The sequence below is a fragment of the Protopterus annectens genome, chromosome 7.part1, assembly GCF_019279795.1.
Source record: "Protopterus annectens isolate FY-2018-M chromosome 7.part1, PAN1.0, whole genome shotgun sequence".
In the NCBI taxonomy this organism is placed as follows: Eukaryota; Metazoa; Chordata; order Ceratodontiformes; family Protopteridae; genus Protopterus; species Protopterus annectens.
In genome coordinates, this window is record NC_056740.1 from 339,498,578 (window position 1) to 339,520,024 (window position 21,447).

General features: G+C 42.0%; 1 protein-coding gene across 2 annotated transcripts in view; it reads right to left on the reverse strand.

Moving 5' to 3' along the window:
* APPL1 (adaptor protein, phosphotyrosine interacting with PH domain and leucine zipper 1) overlaps positions 1–21,447 on the reverse strand; it is a 1,282,591-nt gene that overhangs the window by 613,382 nt on the left and 647,762 nt on the right. For both annotated transcript variants that reach the window (XM_044078766.1, XM_044078765.1), the window contains exon 7: positions 13,044–13,102. In XM_044078766.1, the coding sequence (XP_043934701.1) occupies positions 13,044–13,102 (59 nt within the window). The remainder of the gene's footprint in view (positions 1–13,043; positions 13,103–21,447) is intronic.

Here is a 21,447-nt window from a genome sequence, read left to right on the forward strand (position 1 = left end):
GAAGCTAAAGAGTCTAGTATCGCAGAGACAGGGGAAGTGAATGGATCAATGTTATTTTTCAAAGCCCAAAATGGAAATCTTTTCCAATTACTCTTGTAAATTCTTCTGGTGGAGCTTTTTTGTGAAGATAAAAGAATGGTGCATACTGGGGAAGAAAGCCTGAGCTGTCTGGCAATTAATGGAACTGGAGAAATTATATAGTTAGTTTGAGGGCTGGAATACTGGGGTGTTTCATTCTTGAAGGATTTGACAGAAGGTCTGGACTGGGGTCCAGTATCCAAGGAGGATAGCAAAGATGAGACCCGAGGAAAGGAAACTACACCTGACAAAGCCAAAAAGGGACAATGGGGATGACAGAGCTCATCAACCAACTGGCTTTCTGTAAGAATTTTGAAATCATAGGTACTGGGGGATAGGCAAAAAGGAGTCTGACAGCCAAATGTGGACTACAGCATCTCTTGATGACTCCCCCTGAGGGTGGATCAGGACAAAATAAATGCTGCACTTGCTGTGGGGAGATGCAAAACGATTGCAGCATGGCTGGTCCCAACAGTGGAAAATTTCTTTGCCACTGACTGACTGAGAGACCACTCGAGGTAAGAGAATGGACCTGCTGAGTTTGCCCACCAGTACACTGGATTTCCCTGGAATGTGCACTGCTACTAGAAAGCGGTTGGAAGAGATACCCATTGCCACACTCTCATAGCTTCTCAACAGACAGGGTAGGATTTGTTTCCTCCTTGTTTGTTGATGTACCAGACTAGAGACGTTGTCGGTCTAAACTGTAATGGTCCCTAGAGGGAGAGGATTTTGAAATGCCTGCAGTGCTAAAAGGACTGTTCTCATCTGCAGGACACTGATATGCAAATTGATCTCATGGGGGGACCAAGTGTCTTGAACCATTTTTCTCAAGTAGTGTCCCCCACCCCAGTTGGGAGGCATTTGTAGTCACTGTGGCCAACAGGGGAGGTAGAACGAAAGATCAACCTTTGTAAATTTCATCTGACTGCATCCACCAGTAAATGCGGTTTCTGCATATCTGAGTAAGTTTGACTGTAAAGGATAGGGGTTGTCATAGAACAGACCACTGAGCAGCCAGAATCCACTGAAGAAAGTAGCATGCTAATGGAACTAATACTATGGATGCTGCCATGGATCACAATGCTTGAAGAACAAGTTTGTCAGGAGGAGCAGAGTGAGAGAGAATCTGATCAACTTGCAATATGAGAGTCCATACAAGGTGAGTTGATAAGGAAGCAATCAAATTTCTTGAGTTTAGATGGGCATCAATAAACTCCGTGCTCTGTACTTGTGTTAGTTTGGATTTTCCAATATTGATTGCTATGCCTAGGGACTGACAAATCTGGAGCAAACAGTCCCTGGATTGTTCTAGGAGATGCACTGTTGGGGTGGTGAGAAGCCAGTAGTTTAGATATGGAAATGCTCAGAATCCCTGCAGTCTCAGGTGAGCTGCCATACACTTGATAAGCACCCTGGGGGCTATGGTGAGTCCAAAGTCCAGGGCTCTGAATTGGTAGTGGCTAGCTCCCAGCCAAAAGCATAAATGTCTCCAGAAGCATCTATCTATTCTGATGTGCCATTATGCGTCCCGAAGATCACTGTAGCACATCCAATCGTCCTTGTGTAGAAGAGGTAGAATGGACTGAACCATAACCATTTGGAACTTTGACTTTCTCACAAATTGGTTTAGATTGCTTAGATCCAAAACTGGTCTCAGGTCCCCTGTCTTTTTTGGTACTAAAAAGACTCTTGAGTAAGGTCCGAATCCTGTTTGGTCTGGTGGGACCTACTTGATGACTCTTGTCCAACAGCTTTTGAACTTCTTGTGCTGTAGCTTCCCTCTGACTGGGTGGGAGCTTCTTTCTTTCTTTTGGAAGTTGCAGTCTGAGAAAAGGGTATGAAGTAACCTCTGGATATTATTTATAGCATCCAATAGTTGTTTATTATATAGCAACCCAGGATTCCGGGTGCAAGGACAAGTACCCCTGACTGTCTCCAGACGTGGGAAGTTAAGCAGCACTTCAGGATCACCGAAAGGGTCTATCTGGAAAGGAATCTCTGGAACCCTGATTATGTGGGCCTCCTCTATCACAATGATGGCACCTTCCATTTAAATTCCCTCCTCTGCCTCTGAAGGAGTGTCTCTGCACGAGTAGTGGAAAGATCCCTGGGATTTGCGGAACCACATTTTCTTGCCATCTGTCTAATTCTTTTAAAATAATCATTGAGGGGTAGAAAATCAGATTACGTAGTGGAGATGGAGAGTGTAGCCGAAGGGAGACAGGATCTACTGTGAACTAAGGTGAGCAGGTCCACAGCTTGTAAGATGTACTAGGTGCAGGATCCGATGGCTATGGATCCGTAGCCTGGATGGCAGGACTGGAAGAAATAAGAATGGGATAGGAAGTCTTAGGAACTGAAAGCTTTGGATCTACAAGTTGTCTTTTCGGATCTGACAAAATCAGATTCAAGTTTTTTTGAATCTTCTGTGGTGGCTCCGAGGAAGTTTTTGGAGACTTCAGAGGTGGCCATTTCCTGTGCTCAGAAGGAGCTTTTGAAGATTTACTGGGTATTTCAGCCCCTAAAGAAGATAAAGATAAATGTGGCAGCAATCCTTTGAGGACAAGCTTGTTATGCCCGTCAGCTACAGCTCTAGAATTGAACCTGCGCAAATAGTACAATCTGTATTCAAGTGAGTCACTGCTAGACAGTAAATGCACGCCCTGTGTGCCTCTGAGTTAGGAATTTTATACCAACAGGAACTGCATTTCTTAAAACCTGTCAGATTATCAGCCATGACAGAAAAATCCACAGAAAAAAGGGAGAAAATAAATAGAAAAGGATTTTTTTTAGTAGACATAAACTACCACCAATGATAATAAGGAATACCCTGAAGGAAAGGGTAGGATTTTTATAGATAAAGAAGAGTACCGACAATGGTTCTTAAAGAAGACTACTATAAAAATAGTAGAAGGCCTAATACAGAAAACCCCAAGAAACTAAAAGTAAGGCAGAAAAAAATTATATAAGGTAAAAGTGAATATCAAAGAAGAAATGTAGACTGAAAAGGACTGAGAAAAATGCACTTACTGATGTAAATACAAGAAAATAACTGCTATGAGAGAGGATCCTACATCCGAGCTCAATGGCGGCAAACAAGATCTGAAGTACTGGAGATGGACTAGGGTATTGCGGGCAGAGGGAGGAGCTTGAGAGTTGGATCCGAAGTCTGTAGTATGCAGCCAACTCAGATATGAGGATCAGATCCCTAACCCATACTTTAAGGAAGAATGAAAAGAACAACAACATTGGATCAATGAGACTGATAGATTAATTTACGTTTAACTCTGAGGTTATTTTTGGCATGAATGCTGGGTTAGTGTGTAAACATACTTCATGCCTTTATGGGAAAATAAACAGACTGAGATGATAAAGTTTGAAGTGCAGAGATCCTTCTGGCAGAGTAATAGCCCCCAACAATAATAAGCCAAAAATCTGAGGTATGTTCTAGCCACAGGCTCGATCATAGGTAATTTACATTTTCTAGAGCAAAATTTACGTCCCAAGGAGGAATGGGTTCCCAAAATTTGGATCTCAATAAGAAAGTGCCTCTTAGAAATGTGTTGCAGACTTTAAAGGCAGCTAGAGAAAAAAAGTTTACAACTTGATGAATGTTAGAAATAGCTGGCAAGTGAATCTGTAAAGTTGAATAACCCTGACACATTATTAAACAAATCTGAAATTGCAGAACTACATGTACAGGATCCCCCAATGGTGAAAGATCATGCTCATCATCATCTGACTGAAAGACCACTCATGGAACATAAGCAAACACTCGCTGAGCTTGTTTGCAAGACAACCAGTCTATCTTAGTACATGCACTGCTGCAACAAAGCTATGAGAACACTTGGCTCATTCCCATGCCATCTTAGCCTCTCTATGAATAAGAATGTACTCCTCCAGTTTTGTCTACATACCCACACCACTGCTATGCTGTCAGATGGGATGGCAACTGCACCCAGGGTAAGGAGATCCTTAAAGACCTGCATCAAAAGGAGGACCTCCATCATCTCCAGGACATTTATGTGCATGGAGGCGTCTTGAAATTGTCCATGAGCCTTGGACCATCTTCCCTATGCAATGACCTACCACCCCAGCACTAATGTGTTCATGTTTATTGTTAAACTCGGAAATGGAGGGATAAAAGGTTAGCCCTACAAGTTTGGTCATACATACACCAGTGAAGGTGCTGACAGCTTTCCTGAGAATGAAGAGTAGGCTGTGATTGTGGATCTGATGTCAGGTAAAAAGTACAGTTTTGTGCACTTACCATAAATGTAGATGTTCGAGTGTCTTCACTGCTGCAGTCATCACATTTGGGTTATCCTGCCAGGGGTAGCCCTCAGTTGGCCCGAATACCAGAGGCTCAGTATTTCTGTGTCGGTTGCTGTCGCTCCAGGACTGATGTCAGGTCATCAGTGGTATAAAATCAGGCAGCCGACACCATTACATCAGTTTTTCTTGCCCTAACTGTCAGGAGCCCCCAAAAAGGGAGCTAGGTCATGGTGGAAGAACACCACCAGTAGAAAGTAAATACCAAAAATTCCCTGTAATGAGAGAGGAAGAGAGAGAGAGAGAGAGACAAGGGGGCTGGAGGGAGGGAAACTAGGTCTGCAACAGTGAATACACTCGAACATCTACATTTATGGTAAGTGTACACAGATGTACTATGTTCTTTGTGTTTAACTGTTGCAGTCATCACATTTGGGTTGATTCCCAAAGCTAAAGAAAAGGGTGGAGACAGTCAAGAAGACTGGGGACTGGCTAGGATGCCCTGCAAGACTGCGGTGGCAAAGCCTGCCCTGGATTTGTAGATAGGCAGGTGGTAATGCTTGGTAAAGGTATGAACAGATGTCCATGTTGCAGCCTCCAGGATACCCCTGGTGGGGACCCCTCTGAGAAAAGCTGCAGAGGTGGAGGTTGCCCTGGTGGAATGTGTCCTGACCCCCTTTGGGGACTGTTTCCCATGCTGTTTGTAGCAGAAATGGATGCAGTGTGCTATCCATTTGGAGATTGTTTGTTTGGATATGGCAATTGATCAGTTGTTCTAAAAGATTTAGTCCTGTCCAGATAGAATCTGAGCTGTCTGTGCACATCTAGAGAGCGCAGAATTCTTTCCCCTTGTTTTGTGGGTTAGGGAAAAAAGGTGGGCAAATGAATGGATTGGTTGAGAGCCACACTGGACACCACTTTTGGCATGAAGGATGGGTTAGTCCTGGGGAAGATGTCAGCATGGAAAATGATGAAGGGCTCTACAGCCATGAGTGCTTGTAGCTCTGATACTCTTCTAGCTGAGGTGATGGCCAGAAGCAAGGCTGTCTTCCAAGAGAGGAATTTTAACTCTGTTGAAGCTGCAGGTTCAGAGAGGGGTAAGGGTGAGCTTTTCCAATACAAAGTTAAGGTCCCAAGCTGGGGTAGGAGCTCTTCTGAGTGGCCTTAAGTTGTTAGCCCCTCTTAGGAACTGTTTCATGAGAGGGTCTGAGAAGAGAGGTGGCTCTGTGCTGTAATGAGCAGAGATGGCAGAGGCATGAATTCTGAATAGAAGAGAAGGATAGACCCCTGTGCAGTAGGTCTGCTAGGTAATCCAGGATGAGAGGTAGAGAGGGCTGTGCAATTCTGGCTCCCTTAGCCTGTATCCAGGTGCAAAACCTTTTCCACTTGTCAGCATAAGATTTTCTAGTGCTGGGGCGTCTTGCCTCACGTAGAACATCTAGGACTTGTTTGCTTAGGCTGGCATTTTGAGGAGATGTCAGGGAAATAGCCAGGCTGCCAGGTTGAAGGTTTGCCATTGGGGATGCATGAATTTTCCATTCCTCTGGGTCAGGAGTGTTGGGATCTGAGGTAGGTGGCAGGGGTGACAGGCTGTGCAGCAGTGGGTACCAGTGCTAGTGTGGCCAGTCTGGGGCAATCAGGATTGCCCTCGGCTTTTCCTCCCTTATTTTGAGAAGTACCCTTGAAATGAGTGGTAGAGGGGGAAATGCATAGACCGAGAGTTTTACCCACTGGAAGGATACAGCATCCACTTTCCAGACCTTGCTGTGAGGTTCTCTGGTGCAGAATTTGCTGAGCTGATGATTGGAGGGGGAGGCAAAGAGGTCCACCTTCGGGGTACCCCATTTCTGGGTTACAAGGATGAAGGTTCTGTGGCCTAGCTGCCACTCCTGTGGGTCTAGCAGGTTTCTGCTTAAGTTGTCTTCCAGAGAGTTTAGAGAGCCTGGCAGAAATTGTGCTAGCAGGTGTATTTGCATGGCTGAGGCCGTGTGCCAAAGGGTCATGGCGAGCCTGCAGAGAGGATAAGAGTGAGTCCCTCCCTGCTTGTTGATATACCACATCACTGTGGTGTTGTCTGTTTTGATCAGTAGAAGCCCTGGGAAGTGCAGGGTCTGAAAGCTGTCAGAGCATGCTGAACAGCTAGCATCTCTTTTTAGTTGATGTGCAGATGTATTTGATTTGGACTCCAATGGCCCTGAATGCACCTGCCATCCAGGTGTGCACCCCAGGCATAGTCTGATGCATCTGTGGTGAGGGTCTGGGCGGCATGGGGTTGTGGGAAGGGGAGTCCCTTCTTGTGGTTGCATGCTGCTGCCCAGAAAATAAAATCTTTCCTTAGACAAGGTATTATTGGTATGAGAGTTTCCATGTCTTGACAGTGTTGACACCAAAGGCTTTTTAGGTACCACTGTAGTTTCCTCATATGCAGTCTGGCATATGGAATGAGTAGAATGCAGGAGGCCATGAACCCTAGAGCTTGCAGGATTTTCCTTGTGGATAACTGGGTTCTGGTGGCTAGTTTAGAGAAGAAGCCTGTCAGGTAGGCTTGTTTTTCTGGAGTAAGGAATGCCATCTGGGATGCTGTGTCCAGGCTTGCTCCCAGGAATACAATTTTTTGTGTGGGGACTAGTTTTGATTTCTTTTCATTGATAGTATACCCCAGGGAGGTCAGTAGGTACTTTACAAAGGTTAGGTGCTGTAGCAGTTTTTCCTGACTGTCTGCCTGAATCAGGCAGTCATCTAAGTATGGGTAAATTTGAATATTTCTTTGTCTGCAAAAAGCAAAGACGGTAGCCAGACATTTTGTGAAAACTCTGGGAGCAGTGGATAAGCCAAAGGGAAGTGCAGAAAACTGAAAGTGCATAGATCTTGCCCTGAAACGTAGGTATTGGGATGTGTAGGTAGGCGTCTTTTAGGTCTAGGGTGGCTAACCAAGCATCCATGGAAAGCATTGGTAAAAGCTGCTGGAGGGTGAGCATTTTGAATTTTGGTATCACCAGAAAGATGTTTAGAATGGACAGATTGAGGATGGGGCACCATGTGCCCTCTTTTCTGGGTACTAGGAAGAGTCTGGAGTAGAAATCTTGGCCTATCTGTTCTGCAGGAACATGCTGCATAGCCCTTCTGGAGAGCAGGGAAATGACTTGCTTTTTGGCCTCTGCCCACTGGTTTGGAGGAAGATCTGAGGAACCCTTTTGGGGTTGGTGAAGTGTGGAAATAAAATTTGCATCCCTGGGACACTATGTTGAGGACCCTGTGGTCATTGGTAATGGTGGCCCATGTGCTTGCGTGGAAGGAGAGTTTTCCTCCTAGGGGCACAAGCAGGTGGGCAGAGGGTGGGGTGGAAGTGTAAAGTCATTGTGAGTTCTTACCATAAGGGGGTGGGGCTTTGCACTCCCTGTTTTTGAAGAGGAGGAACTCCACTGCTTAGATCTCTGCATTCCCTGGGGCTGTTGTCTGGGGGGGGGTCTGATTCCCCTGGGTCTGGGCTGAGCTGGCCTGGAGGGGGGTAGGAAAGGAGCAGTGCTTGGAGGGGCAATGCTTACTGTACCTCGGTGGCTGGACCTGTAAGAAGTCTTTAACTGTCTGCATAGATTTAGCTTTTTCTTCCATCTTTTTTAAGACCTCTTCTGCCTTGGTGCCAAATAAGTTGTCTTTGTTCAAGGGTGCATCAAATAATTTGGATTTAATATGGTCTGGCAAGGTCTGTTCCTTAAGCCAAGCATGCCTTCTAAGGACAGAACCAGTGACACCTGCCCTGCAAGATGCTTCTAGGGTGTCAAAACCACATTGTAAGGTGTGCTTAGTTACTTGAATTGCAGAATGCATTAACTCTTGTAATTCTTTTATTTTCTGCACAAGCAGGAAAAGAAGGTATTTTTTGTTTGAGGAGTTCCATGGTATATTGCTGATATTTCAAGCATGTGGAACTGACAATTTAATGCTCTAATAGCAAGAGTAGCAGAGGTGTATACTTTTTTACCCCATCTGTCTAATGCTCGGGAACCCCTATCTGAGGGGGTGGGATTATTAGCTGAAGTTGCTTTGATGCCTTTAGGTCCTTGAGAAATGACCTTGGGGTCAGCAGTAGGATTTTTGTAAAGAAATTTGTGAGAATCAGGGACTCTGTAATACCTGTCAGGTTTCCTGGGAGCAGGAGGAAGGGTGTCAGGAGTCAGACTGGATTCCATAAAAACATCATCCACAACATCCAGGACAGGAGGAATGGCCAGAGGTCTGTGCTGTGGTAGATCCAAGAATTCCCTGAGTCTCTCTTTGAATGAGGATAGTCCTGACATTCCCATATGAAATGCTCCCTTAAAGTATGTAGGGTTTCCCCAAATGAAAAATCTTCGGGTGGAGAGGCAGAAGGAATGGATTCCTCTGCATCAGAATCCTCATAAGCAGAGAGGGGTTGCATATCTTCATATTCAGATGCATCAGAGTCATCAGACTCCTGTTCAGATAAAACTACTGAGGACGTCTCTTTTTCTTCTGGAAGGGATAGCCTGGCTTCCCCTAATAAGTATGATAAGGTCTTCTGCCATTTTAAGCATTTGAGACTGAGGCAAGGAAGCAGGTGCCTGAGCTTGGGTTGTTGGTTTTTTGGGTGTGGTTCGTACCCTGGGCCTTTGAAACTTAGTTTTAGAAAGAACTGAAGACGCAAAAGAAGTCGTCGGTCTATGTCGAGTATCAGTACTGCGAAGTACTTCCTCAGAAGCCTGCTTAGCGTCTCCGGACCCATCCAAGGTAGAGACATCCGCAGGATCCTTAGTCAAAGAAGAGTCTCGCAGCATACCAGACTCTGAAAGGGTCTCGCCCGGTAGCAGCCTGCGAATCTACAGAAGCAAGCATCAGGGGCTGCGAAGGCTCCTCACTGAAGATCAGAGAACTGACGACTAGCTTAACGGAAGCATCGTTGGCAGTTTTGGACCTGTGTGGCCTGTCTCTGTCTATCCTTATGTTTTTTTGGAAGATCGGTAGTTGGATGGCCTACCGAAGCCATATCGGAATTCGAGGACTGAGAGCGAAAATATCTAGCTACAATAAGGGCCCGACAACTTATAGTTCTGGGGTTGAACAAAGCACAAAAGTGACAGCAGGGGACGTCGTGGTCTGGGCCTAAACAGGTGACGCAGTAAGAATGGAAGTTTCGGTGTGGTATTTGCTTTCCACAGGCAAGACAATTGTTAACTTTTTCTGACATCAGTTAGAGCAAGAACAATTTTTATTCTCTCAAAACATTTTTAATCTCTTTGTATTTGAATTAAGTCATTTTTAATTACTGTAATTTTTTTTGTAATTTACTAATGCTTGGAGCTTATCTCCCTGGGCCTCTACTGAAAATGGACATGTATCCAGCTAGACTAGCCCAGCCAACAAATGTAAAATAAATAAAAGAAAAAAGGATCCCCAATGGGGTACTTAGCTTTAGAAGACTTCAACTTCAATTCGGAAACAAAACCTCAGGTAATGGCCGACCGGCACTCGTGCTAACTGCTTCTGCTTCGAGCTCCTCAGCAAGAAAGACTGATGTAATGGCGTCTGCTGCCTGATTTTATACCACTGATGACCTGATATCAGTCCTGGAGCATCAGCAACTGATGCAGAAATACTAAGCCTCTGGTATTTGGGCATACTGAGGGCTACCCCTGGCAGGATAACCCAAATGTGATGACTGCAAGAGAGAAACACAAAGAACATCTGAACTTTTCTGGTCATTTGTAAAATATGGATGGGGCAGCTGATAGACAGAACTAAAATAGGAGCTACCACTGGTCTTAGTACATTCATACATAAGGCTTCTGTAAGTATAGGACGAGAGGGAGGAAACTGTACAACTAAGAGGATAAAGGAGACCATCTCCAAAAGAAAGATAGGCTAGACTGGTCACTGTATTCAGCTTACAAACAAGAAATACTTGGGCCTGAGACAGCTTCAACTGGAAGCTTTCAGTGTTTATTAATATCCCCAAGGATAAGAACAGCAAGAAGTCCTGCAGTCAAATCAGCATTTCCCTGGTAGAGGGAGCTAGGAGCCAGCCATCCAAGTACAGTAAAACTCTGATCCTCTGCAATCTCGAGCGATCTACAACTGCTGTCACTCATTTGGTAAACATCCTGGAGGCTGTAGTAAGACCAAACGGGAGGACTCTGAAATGATAATGACTTGCCCCTATCAGGAACAGCAAGATCTTCCTGAATGCCTTGACTGTTTTAATGTGCATAAAGGCATACTGGAGGTCCAAAGAACAAACATAGTCAGTGCAGACATGGGAGGACTGACTGCATTGTGAACAACCATAATTTGTTTTATGATATATACTGCCTTAAGCTGTTTAAAACTAGGAGAGGCCTGAAGTGCTTAATTGTTGGGACAGTCTGACAAGGAATCCTGCAGCTGGTTCCCAGAGGGAAGGTTATGGAATTCATGGTTTTGCAGCCCACCACACACCCCCCACCTCTGGGATGGTGTTCATTTGGGAAACTCCTGCACCTATGGGAACATCTGCCTGAATGTTGCTCTTATGGTTGTTGTTGGTCATATTTTTGAACCATAACTTCTGCTCACTCTTCTGGTTTCTAGAAAAGTTCCACTGAGGAATAGAGAACTTAATACCCACAGCTAACAGAATCTTGGCTTTCTGTTTTGTCTGTAACTTGTCTTTTTATTGGGACTCGAAACAAGAAGGAATAGTGAGACAGATCATTAATCAAGGATGCTTAAAATTTGGCTGACAAACCACTTCTAAAGCCAGGCATGAAAGGGTATGACAGTATGGATACACAAGCCATGACTGCCATTTGTGATTCCAGTTTTCTTTTGAGATCATTGTGCAGCAACTGTTTTCTACACGTCTAGTGCACATTCTGGTAGACCAAGATGAAAATGTCTGTTGTGAGTTAGGTAATCAGACTGAGAATGTACCCGAGGCATAAATGCACTTCTTGAAACAGTTTGTAGCCCATGAATCCTTATTTGTGGCATAGATCACAGCATTTTTCTCCAAATGCTCTATCTTAAAGGCTGCCGTCACCTTTACAGAGTCAGTTAAGGCAGCTTTGCTTAAACCTATCTGTTCAGGGTGGGGATGGGGAGGTCACAGAATCTTATCCAGTCCCATAGGGATAAGCGCCACTACATCTGGTTCTTGCCATGCCCTATCTACTGCAAGTGCAACCATTCTGTCAGCAGGAGGTACCAGCCAATAAGTAAGCAGGGAAAAACGGAAAGCCTCCTGTAAAATCTCTTCCTCAGGGGAGGCTGTATCAACTGTTATCCTTCTAATGCAGGAGCCCAAATATCTTTCTGAACTCTGGGTCATCATAACGGGATTGGGGAAGGCTTCCCTTCAGCAAGATCAACTCACTGGTGGGACACCCTTGTCAGGGCATCTAAATGACTCATTTTGCATTTTCTCTTCTTCACTACACATGTAGTGGACTCGTTCGAATGTACAGGGAGGACTTTGCTCTGGAAATTGGGACTGGCTGTGGCTTTCATCCCACTACCTCACTTGGATAAGGAGGAAAAGACAGAGATAACGGAATGAAAAGCACCCTTGGGTGGAGCTATGCATAGACCTAGTTGAACATATAGACCTGGTGGAGAAAGGCCTCCTTCTCCAGATATCTAGTAAGCTAGCCTTTCCAAGAAGCTACTCATTTTTCTCTTGGTAGCAGGAAGTGGCAGGACAGTGACTTCCAAATACAAGAACCCTGAGGTCAAAGCCTGTTTTGGTTCATGGCTGGGTCTCTGACTTGTGCTGCCTGAGGAATAAGCCTTTTCAAAATTAACTTATTTTGGCACACATGCAGTATCCTTGAAGTGATGCAACATATGTCACATTCTGAATCGAAATGTTTCACTTTAACAGCTCAAACTACCACTGTAAACGACTAAAAGGCTAAGTAGGTTAATAACACATTAGTCAGACTAATAGGCCTAAGCCTCACAACTCACTCAAGCAATAGTGGGAGAGAAAAACAAACTGTCCAAATAATCTACTGAAGTGCATAAATGCACAGCTCTAACCCTAGGCTAGCCTAGCCTTGCACCGAATACAAAAGAAAAAAGGCAGTACTTACCTGCCCAAAAGTTTGAAACAGCTAACAATCTCAAGCTTATTAGAACATTGCAATTATGTCTGACCCACTACAAATGAGATCTAAAAACACACGCATGTGTGGTACATTACAAGATTATGACAGACGTATGAGCTTGGGACAGCTGTGTGGATGCTGAAATTACTGCTGTCTGCTATGGCCAGTCCTAAAGTTGAAGTGCATGGACTGGATCATGCAAGAATAGTACTTCAGTGAAAGGTTAATGGATGGCCAGAACAACTCGACACAGGAGATAGTAGGGTAAGTTTAAGCAAAGATGAACCAATCATATGAGAACACTGCGCAGAAAAACTGGAAAAGTGTAACCAAGTGACTCATCAAGTTGGTTGTGATACAGCAACAGGCAATAAACCCAGTCACTACCAGTTAGCAAGTCGTTTTCTGCCAGCAAGGTTCATATTTCTAATTCCTCCTCACCAGTCACAAAATGGTCAGTGTCTAGGACCAACTCCCAGACACTGGAAACCAGTACTCTTAAGTTGCTGCTGCTGTTCCATTATTATTACAACTATTATCACAAATGGCTTAAGTTGTAATAGTTACTAAAAGATATAGGAAAGCAACCTTTTCATTTTCTCTTCTTTTTGAAAGCCGGGCATATCTGTTGATGGCAGCATCGTGATCTGTTAAAAAAGATACAAAATGTCACTCAAGTGATTTTCAGTTTAAAGGCTAACAAGAATACAGCTATTAAAGTGAGAGGAGAAAACACACAACCTTTCAACCCAAGATCTGTTAGAAAAAGAAGTCAAAATATAACCACTTCATTAGTGCTTGCTGGTTTGTAACCAAATGTGAGAATAAGAGTCAACATGAAAACAAAAATGTTTGGGGGATTTCGCACCCATCTTGTAAAGAAGAAGCCAGAATCTCTTAGTAAAGCACACTCTTGAGGTGGCTGCACCTTGCAGAAATTTATGCAAGGACCTGGGAGAAATGAGAACACTCACAACCTGCAACTAATTCAAAAACAACCACAAAGCTTTCATCAGCTGTTTGGAAGCATAGAAGTAACCTACAATTCTGTAGTGAACTTATCTCCAATTGTACCTCCACATCTAACCCAAAAATATTACTAAGATTCTTGCAGACAAATTCTCTTCCAACTTCACTCCACCCACCCTCTTCTCTGTCCTCTCCTTTCCATCTTAATCCCCCCTCATGAGATCAATTTGTATGTACCAAATCCATGTTCCAAAATTAAAAGTATTACTTCCATGGATCCTAACAATATCCATAACTAAGCCTAACATCTCAAGTAACAAAATCCTTTCATCAACTCTTCAAACGGAGTCTCTCCACTGGTTATGTCCCTTAAGTATGGAGAATGGTAGCTGAGGTGCCCTTGCACAAAGGCGGTCCTGCTACAAATGCAGGAAATACTCTAGTATTGACAGAATCCTTCATTCTCTAAGAATGTCACTGAGCTGCAAAGAAAGGATGATTGGTTTCAACAACTTGCTGAATAAATTGTCATTCAAGGGGGATCCAACATATTTACCTCTCATTCCAAGGATTCTGCATACTGGCTTACTGGCTAAAGCATTACCTTCCCCATAGTGCTTTTTGTAGGCAGACCCCAGCTAATGGATGTCTCAACCTAAAAAAGCAAAACAAATCAACAGCCAGACAACATCAAGATATCATTCCTCAAATGCTAGGAATCTAAATGACAAACTGCCTGACCATGAGGCCCTCTAGCATTTGGAGCAGACTCACGTGTACATTTTTACTAAAACTTGGCTTAAAAGTATATAAAGTACTCCCACTATACTGGGGTTTTGCACCTAGCACACCATTAGACATGATGAGTACTGCACTGAAGTATCAATATTTGTTAAGGACCACATTATCTCACGGCAGATTCCTAGAGACCCACCAAACTTACTGAGATACAAGTCACACAATAAGCTATCAGATCATAGTTTGTTGCAAGAACTTCCTCAATGCCACCTGAAAAACATTTTTATTCTCAAATATACTAGAGGAATTTCAAATACACAGGAACTCCAACATCCTGGGAAACTTTATCTTTCCTTTGATAAATTGTGATGCTTACACCTCAACTTTAGGTTATGCCTACAAATTAATTGATTTCATAAACAAGAACTACCTGGACTAAATAATCAAAGAACTCACTAGAGGACAAAATATTCTTGACCAAGTCCTTATAAATACTATTCCACTGCCTTATCTTTCTCCAGTTAAGGCTTTCAACAAATTGGTAACCTCCTTCAAAAATCCCCAAAGTATCAAATGTAAATATCACAGAGCTCACGGACTTCAAACATACTCACTGGAAATTCTATGATGAAGTTCCAAAATTCAGGTATAACTATAACCTCCAAAATACTGACATGGCTAACAGTTACGCCAATAAATTCCACACTCAGCTAGATAAATGTATTAAAACTGACAGCTCCTACCAGAACCAAACAAAAAAGGATGTTCAAGAGCTAACTAGCCTGATGGCCCACGTGCATAAGCAAATAATATAATAAAAGAAAAAAAAGCTTTTAGAATACACAACACAACTACAGACTCACAAATCAAGGTGAACATCAAAGAAGTATTGAAGGTACTGAAGAATACTATCAGGAAAGCAAGGCATCCCATGAACTTAGACTAGCATCAGAGACTAAAGATAATTACACATCCTTCTTTACTTGTTTCAAGAAATTAAGAAATAATACCCAACACCACTGCAAACTTATTCAAAAGGGCACCACCTACTTGAATCCAGTAGATATCACAAATGTATTAGCTAACAAATTCAGTGCAAATTTCACTCTGATACAACTACACAAGACCCAACTATCACACGTGATCTCAAACCCTTATCATCAAAAACGAACATTTGCTAAAGGTACTTTCCCGAACAAAAATACATCCTCATGGAACCTGATAAAATACTGTCTGCCAACCAAACAGCACTAAATATGCTGTGGTCGACCCACTCTTACAGATATTCAACCCAGGTTTAGGCATTGATTTGTCCCAAGGTATGGCGGACAGCACTTATGATGCCAATTCACAAGGGAAGCCCCAACACAGACCCCAGAAAACACGGACCCATTATCCTGCCAGGCCACAGAACAGTCATAACTGACCTGATAAAATATGATATTAAAAATCCATTAAGACTTGACCCCCAGCAGATTAACTTTAAGGGTAGATTCTGTTTAGGGAAGTTGGCAAAGTTCTCTAATAAAATAACACAAGCCATGGACAGCCAAACATACAGCAGATATTGACTTTGCCAGCCCTACCACATGCTAAAATAATTAACAAGGTAAATGTGCTTCAAAATAATCCCTATGCAGTTATGTGGATAGAAAACTGTTGGAGGGATAGAACCCACACAGTGAGGGTGGCAGCTATGTCCTCAGAGAGCAAGAATAAAACCAGTGGATCCCCTCATGGATCTGTACTAGGACCTCTACTTAGGTTCATAGGTGTTTACTAGGCTAACGGCCACAAGGGCCTTTTTAGGCCTAGCCATGCTTCCCAAATCTCTAATGAGTTCTGGTACCCTGTATAAGTGTAAGCAGGGGGTTGGGAGATTAAACATTTACAAGCAGGGGCCTGGGAGATGAACCATTTACAGGTTTCCTCTAATTATTCTTTTATACACTCCTCTGAACTCCAAATAAAAAATGAGTATTTCCGGTTAACCAGGTTTGCAGATGATTGTAAACTGGGTATCATCCTCAGATCCCTTTCAGACATGCAGAAGCTACAACTTAAACTTACACATGTTAATACTGTGGACAGAAAATGGGCAAAAATTAATGTTAAAAAGTGCAATATTGTCAAATGTTGTATACTATCCCTCAATGCAGTTTACAGTGCAGACAACACCCAACTCTAGAATGAAGATGTTGCAATAGACCTTGGAACATGAATAACAACTCCCTCTTTTTTGATAATGATGTTGCAAACAATGGTTAGGAAATCTTTCTATCTGGCATATCTAATCGCAAAGTGCATCTCCTCTAGATCCAAAGTCCTTACCTCTCTATATTCTGAACTGATTAGGCCTATCATAGAATACAATGCCACAGAAGGTCCTAACAAAAAAGATCACATGCCTGAAAGGCCGGAGCTATTAAGAGAGGCTGGGGGTTCTGTCTCTGTACTCTTTGTCCTACAGACTCCTTAGGGGCAATTTGTGCCTTGCCTTTTGAGCCACTGGGGAATTAGTAGTCCAGGACTTCTTATATCTCCACAAATGAAAATGTCCAGTGAATACGTGGACCAAACATTTGAACCTGCTTCAGCAAATAAATTATGGTGGAGAGAGGGATTTGTCACACAATGACTATCCGTTCTCTGGAATAAACTTCCACTTCGGATCAAGCAATGTGACATACTATCTTCCTTTTAAAGGTGTATTAATCTTAGGCTTAACTTCAACATTGCTCATCATATAAATAACACTCAAATTCACAAATTGGATATTTTTTTTTTTTTTTTTTTTTTTTTTTTTACAAATTCACTCCACGCATGATTGGCCTATGTCTCCTTGAAAAAAAGAAGTACTGGCAAGGTGTAAATAGCCACATGATACTGATGCCTTGTATTTTTCTGATGTTTATGATGACTTACTGACACTGGAAAATACAGGCTTATTCGTCTCAATAGTATTAGCAAGGCTTTGGAATGTATTATATCTGAGCTACTAAACAAAGATACAGGTGACCCTATATGCCCAGATACTCATCAGTCTGTTGTAAAAGGCAAATTATACCTGTTCAACTCAACTGAGCTCTTTGAAAGGGTTACTTGAGGCCACTGATAAGGGACATACATCCCACAGTGCTTATCTGGATCTGGCCACGCCCTTTGACATTATTCCCCCATACTGGAAGCACTGACAGACTCTCTCAAGTCAGCATTAACCCATACATAGTTTGCTTGATTGGTAAATGGCTGTTTGAGAGAACTCATATTATTAAAGTAACTTGGTCATCAACATGTTCTGACTTTAGCACTACACAATGTAGTGCATAACGTGCAAACAACATTTCTGCAGCATTAGCATTATAAAAGGTGTCTGGCAGTTCCTTCTGCTGGTGGTAAAGCTTTTATGTTATTGCTTTACTTACTATCATGCTGCTGAACTTAAAAGTGAACTTCAACCTCAGTGACATCATGGTGGTGAAAGCATGAAGTACGTCCATAGACTTTTAATGGGCACACTGCCAAGTGTGTGCAGATGTGCACCATTACAATCTATGGATGCACAGCATGCTCTGCTTACAGTGACGTCATGATGGACCACAGTAGAGTTATTTAGGCTGTGGCATAATAAAAAATTAAAAAGCTTTTTATTAAAAAAAAAACAGGCCAAATAAATAATAACTTACAACAATAGAGGTGAATAGTGGCACTTATCTCACTAGATGCTGCGATGCACCTAAGAACATGACCAAATCACTTTAAGGTCAAGGTATCTGCTCTAAACAGAAATATGTCACTAGTTCTGACCCACAGAGCTCTGTCTTGGAACCTCCTCTTTGGTACATATTTCTCTGAAATAAAAGCCAATAGAAAATTATATGGCTAAGCAAATTTGATAATGACTGTAAACTAGGTATGATTATTAAATCCCATTCTGCTACCCAAATTCTGCAGCCAGGGCTGAACCAAACAACTGCTTGGTGTATTACTCATGAGCTTAAACTCAACATCAAGAAATACAAATTGCAGCAGTTTCCTTTCATAAATCCAGCATCACTTCTGCTTACCATATAACATTCCAATGGCATCTGACCCAGTCATCAGGACTTCATGGTATCTCATCAATCTCCAAAGAACTTACAGTCCCACTTTATTCATTCCATATTAGACCCACCACTAAACATAATGCACTTTCAGCATACATCTCTCTAGCACCAAAACCAGCTTGAGAGACCTCAGTGTTTCCTCACCAAATATCTCAAGTCCCAGTACCCTTAGACACTCTGACAGACTAAAAGGCCTGTTGACTCAGCACTCTTTGAACTTCTTCAGCTAAACATAACCAGTTGTAAAGCACATAGTTGTTCTTGAGACCTAAATCTATACTATACATCAACAATACCACATGGTGTGACACACAGTTAGCTCAAAGTATAGCCTGTATCTGGAATAGACTGTCCTCACCTATCAAGGAAAGAACTAAAGAACTTCCTTAGCAACCTTTACGACCAGCCTGGATAACAAGATAGGTGACTGCAAATGTTCCCCAAGGATATGTGCAAAAAGTCTACTTAATAGAGGACAATGTTAATGTCCCACAGTACTGGGTGATGTGGTTGAGTTTCTTGATCTTCTCCCCCAAAGAATGAGCTCAGCGGCTTCTCTACAGGTGCCCAATCAGCCCATTTGTTCCATGGTTACAGGAGTTGAGGATAACGAGGAAAATGAGAGCCCTACAGCCCATGTGTTCCTGGCCAAGACCCTCCACCGCCCCCCCCCCATGAGCTCAACCTTTCACAACAGTCAGGTGGTAGGGAGTGAGTTATCCTAGATGGTCTGTTGTGGAGCACCCCACCCCTCAACAGTTCTTCCAAGCTCCACTACAGCTGCCCTACTATGGTGTCCCTCGGTTCACAATGTGTAGGCACATAGTAGCACAAGCCTGACAGCTCCACAAGACAGACACTTCAAGCTCTCACTAGGTGTCATCCATGTAGTGGGCCAGAGTCAATTTCTTCCCGTTAGGAAGGGTAAACTGCCCACTAACATCCTCCCTTGCAAGCTCCTGCAGGTGTTCAAGCTGCTGTTCAAATCTTAGTCACCTGCAATATAGTCAGGGCTTTATCCCTCTACACCAACCTGCACTGTACAACCATAAGCTAGTAAAAGCTATAAACCTGTCATATACAACCAGGCTTAGTAAAACCTATGAACCTGCCATGTACAACCAGGCTTAGTAAAACCTATGAACCAGATGTGTACAACCAGGCTTAGTAAAACCTATGAACCAGACGTGTACAACCAGGCTTAGTAAAACCTAGGAACCTGCTGTGTACAACAGGATGAAAAGAAGTGGTTCACAACTAAAAGTATGAGTACCTTAAATGTTAATCCATTTACCTGCCTCTAAACGTCAGTGCTGCTGCAGATATGAATGTGAAACTTTTAAATGGGTAAAAGTCTAGACCTAAGAATAAAGAAGTTATGCATTTGCTGTAATTCCTCAGCTTCTTACACTCCCCATTCATCTGCTCAAAGGTGAAGATGCCAGAGGAGTCACCTGACAAACATTAATACTACATAAAAATATATTTTTTAATCTAAGAGATGAATTAACTATCTACCAAAAGACCACTATCAGTTTGGGCATTGTTGCCTGACTGTGCCTTTGGATATGGATAGGCCTTTGCTTGATGATGTTTTTAACTGACTGAATCTTATGTAAATGCTACTGAAGAATGTGAAGAACTTTGTCTGGATGTCCATATTTAATCACTTGATCACAGCTCTATATATGTTTACCATAATATGCTGTCATGTACTGTGATTACAATTCTATAAGTATTTTTGCTGAGTATTACAAAAGGCACACTATACAGTTGCATACATGTTTTTCATTATTATGCCATTACCTGTTCCTCATTCTTACACAGGTTTACTTGTGCACGTGGGAGGTGGCTAAAAGGGCCCATTGGACTAAGTCTTCGATTCTGGCTGTTAGCCTCAATAAATACATAAATAAACCATTCAGTCATTACTGACAAATTATGCAGAAGTGCCAGAACCCTTAACAATCTGTAAAGAATTTTAACAGGGGCAAGTACTAGTGCAAAGCATACACAAACATTAAAATGTTTACTGGTACAATATGACGGTGCTTAATGACTTTATTACCTTATTATCACAGACGAAGAAATGGAACAAATAACTGAGAAACAAATACTTATATAGTCTAAACCTCAAAGTAAAAGGCAATCCTTTAATTCAATAAATGACAAAAAGAAGATGAGTTTGAATTTACAGAAAAAAAAACATAATAATAAAAAATGGGAAATGTGACTAATGCCAGGTACCAAGGACTAGGTACAAAATGAAATAGTTAAAAAATACTAAAAATGAAATCAGAAAGTATGATAAATCCATACTTCTTACCTTTCAGAGAACATACTTTACTGAATAAATTACATGAATGAAGACCAAACAAGTATTTTTATCTGCAAGAATAGAATCAGAATCTGCTAAAAATGTAGTCCAACAGAGATCACCAAGTTGAAACATATATGGTGCTGGCAAAGATACCTAGGATACAGCATATTAAGAACTGTATACTGTATCTCCCATGAATGCAGTGCACATGGGCATGATTAATTTAATTTACAGCTTTACTTATGACATACTATACTGGGAAGAGGCACCCTACAATTATTTTTTTTATCATATAGCAAATCTTTACTAACTAGCACATTTTAATTTTTACATAATGTGCAATCCCCATGCATGGTACACTTGTTATTTTGGTACTGATTGCAGGTACAACCATTGTATACTTACATGTCTATACTATACTAATAAACTAGTCTTATGAGACACAATCAGCACTTGCATGTAATTTTCAATAACTTGTCATTGCGATATATGTAAATTCAAACATCACAATCAACTATACTATCTAGCTTAAATCTAAAGTTTCATTTAACATCACTCTTTAATATAAAACACACAAGTTAACTATTTACAATATAATTTGAGATCAGGAAATAACTAGTGACCATATTGTTTTGTTTTTACTACATTACAAATCTTAAGAATTGAACCACTGATTTTAAACCCTGTAATGCAGTTGACTTTATTACATAGATATACCTCTTGGGTACTTTGTTCCATGTCAGTGCCCTTGTCAAGCTTATATTCCACTACAGATGCCTCACACAACTCAGTGTTTTTACAATGGAGTTCAGTTTCTTCTAATAGTTTTCAGTTCCATACTTGTAATCTCTGTAAGAAT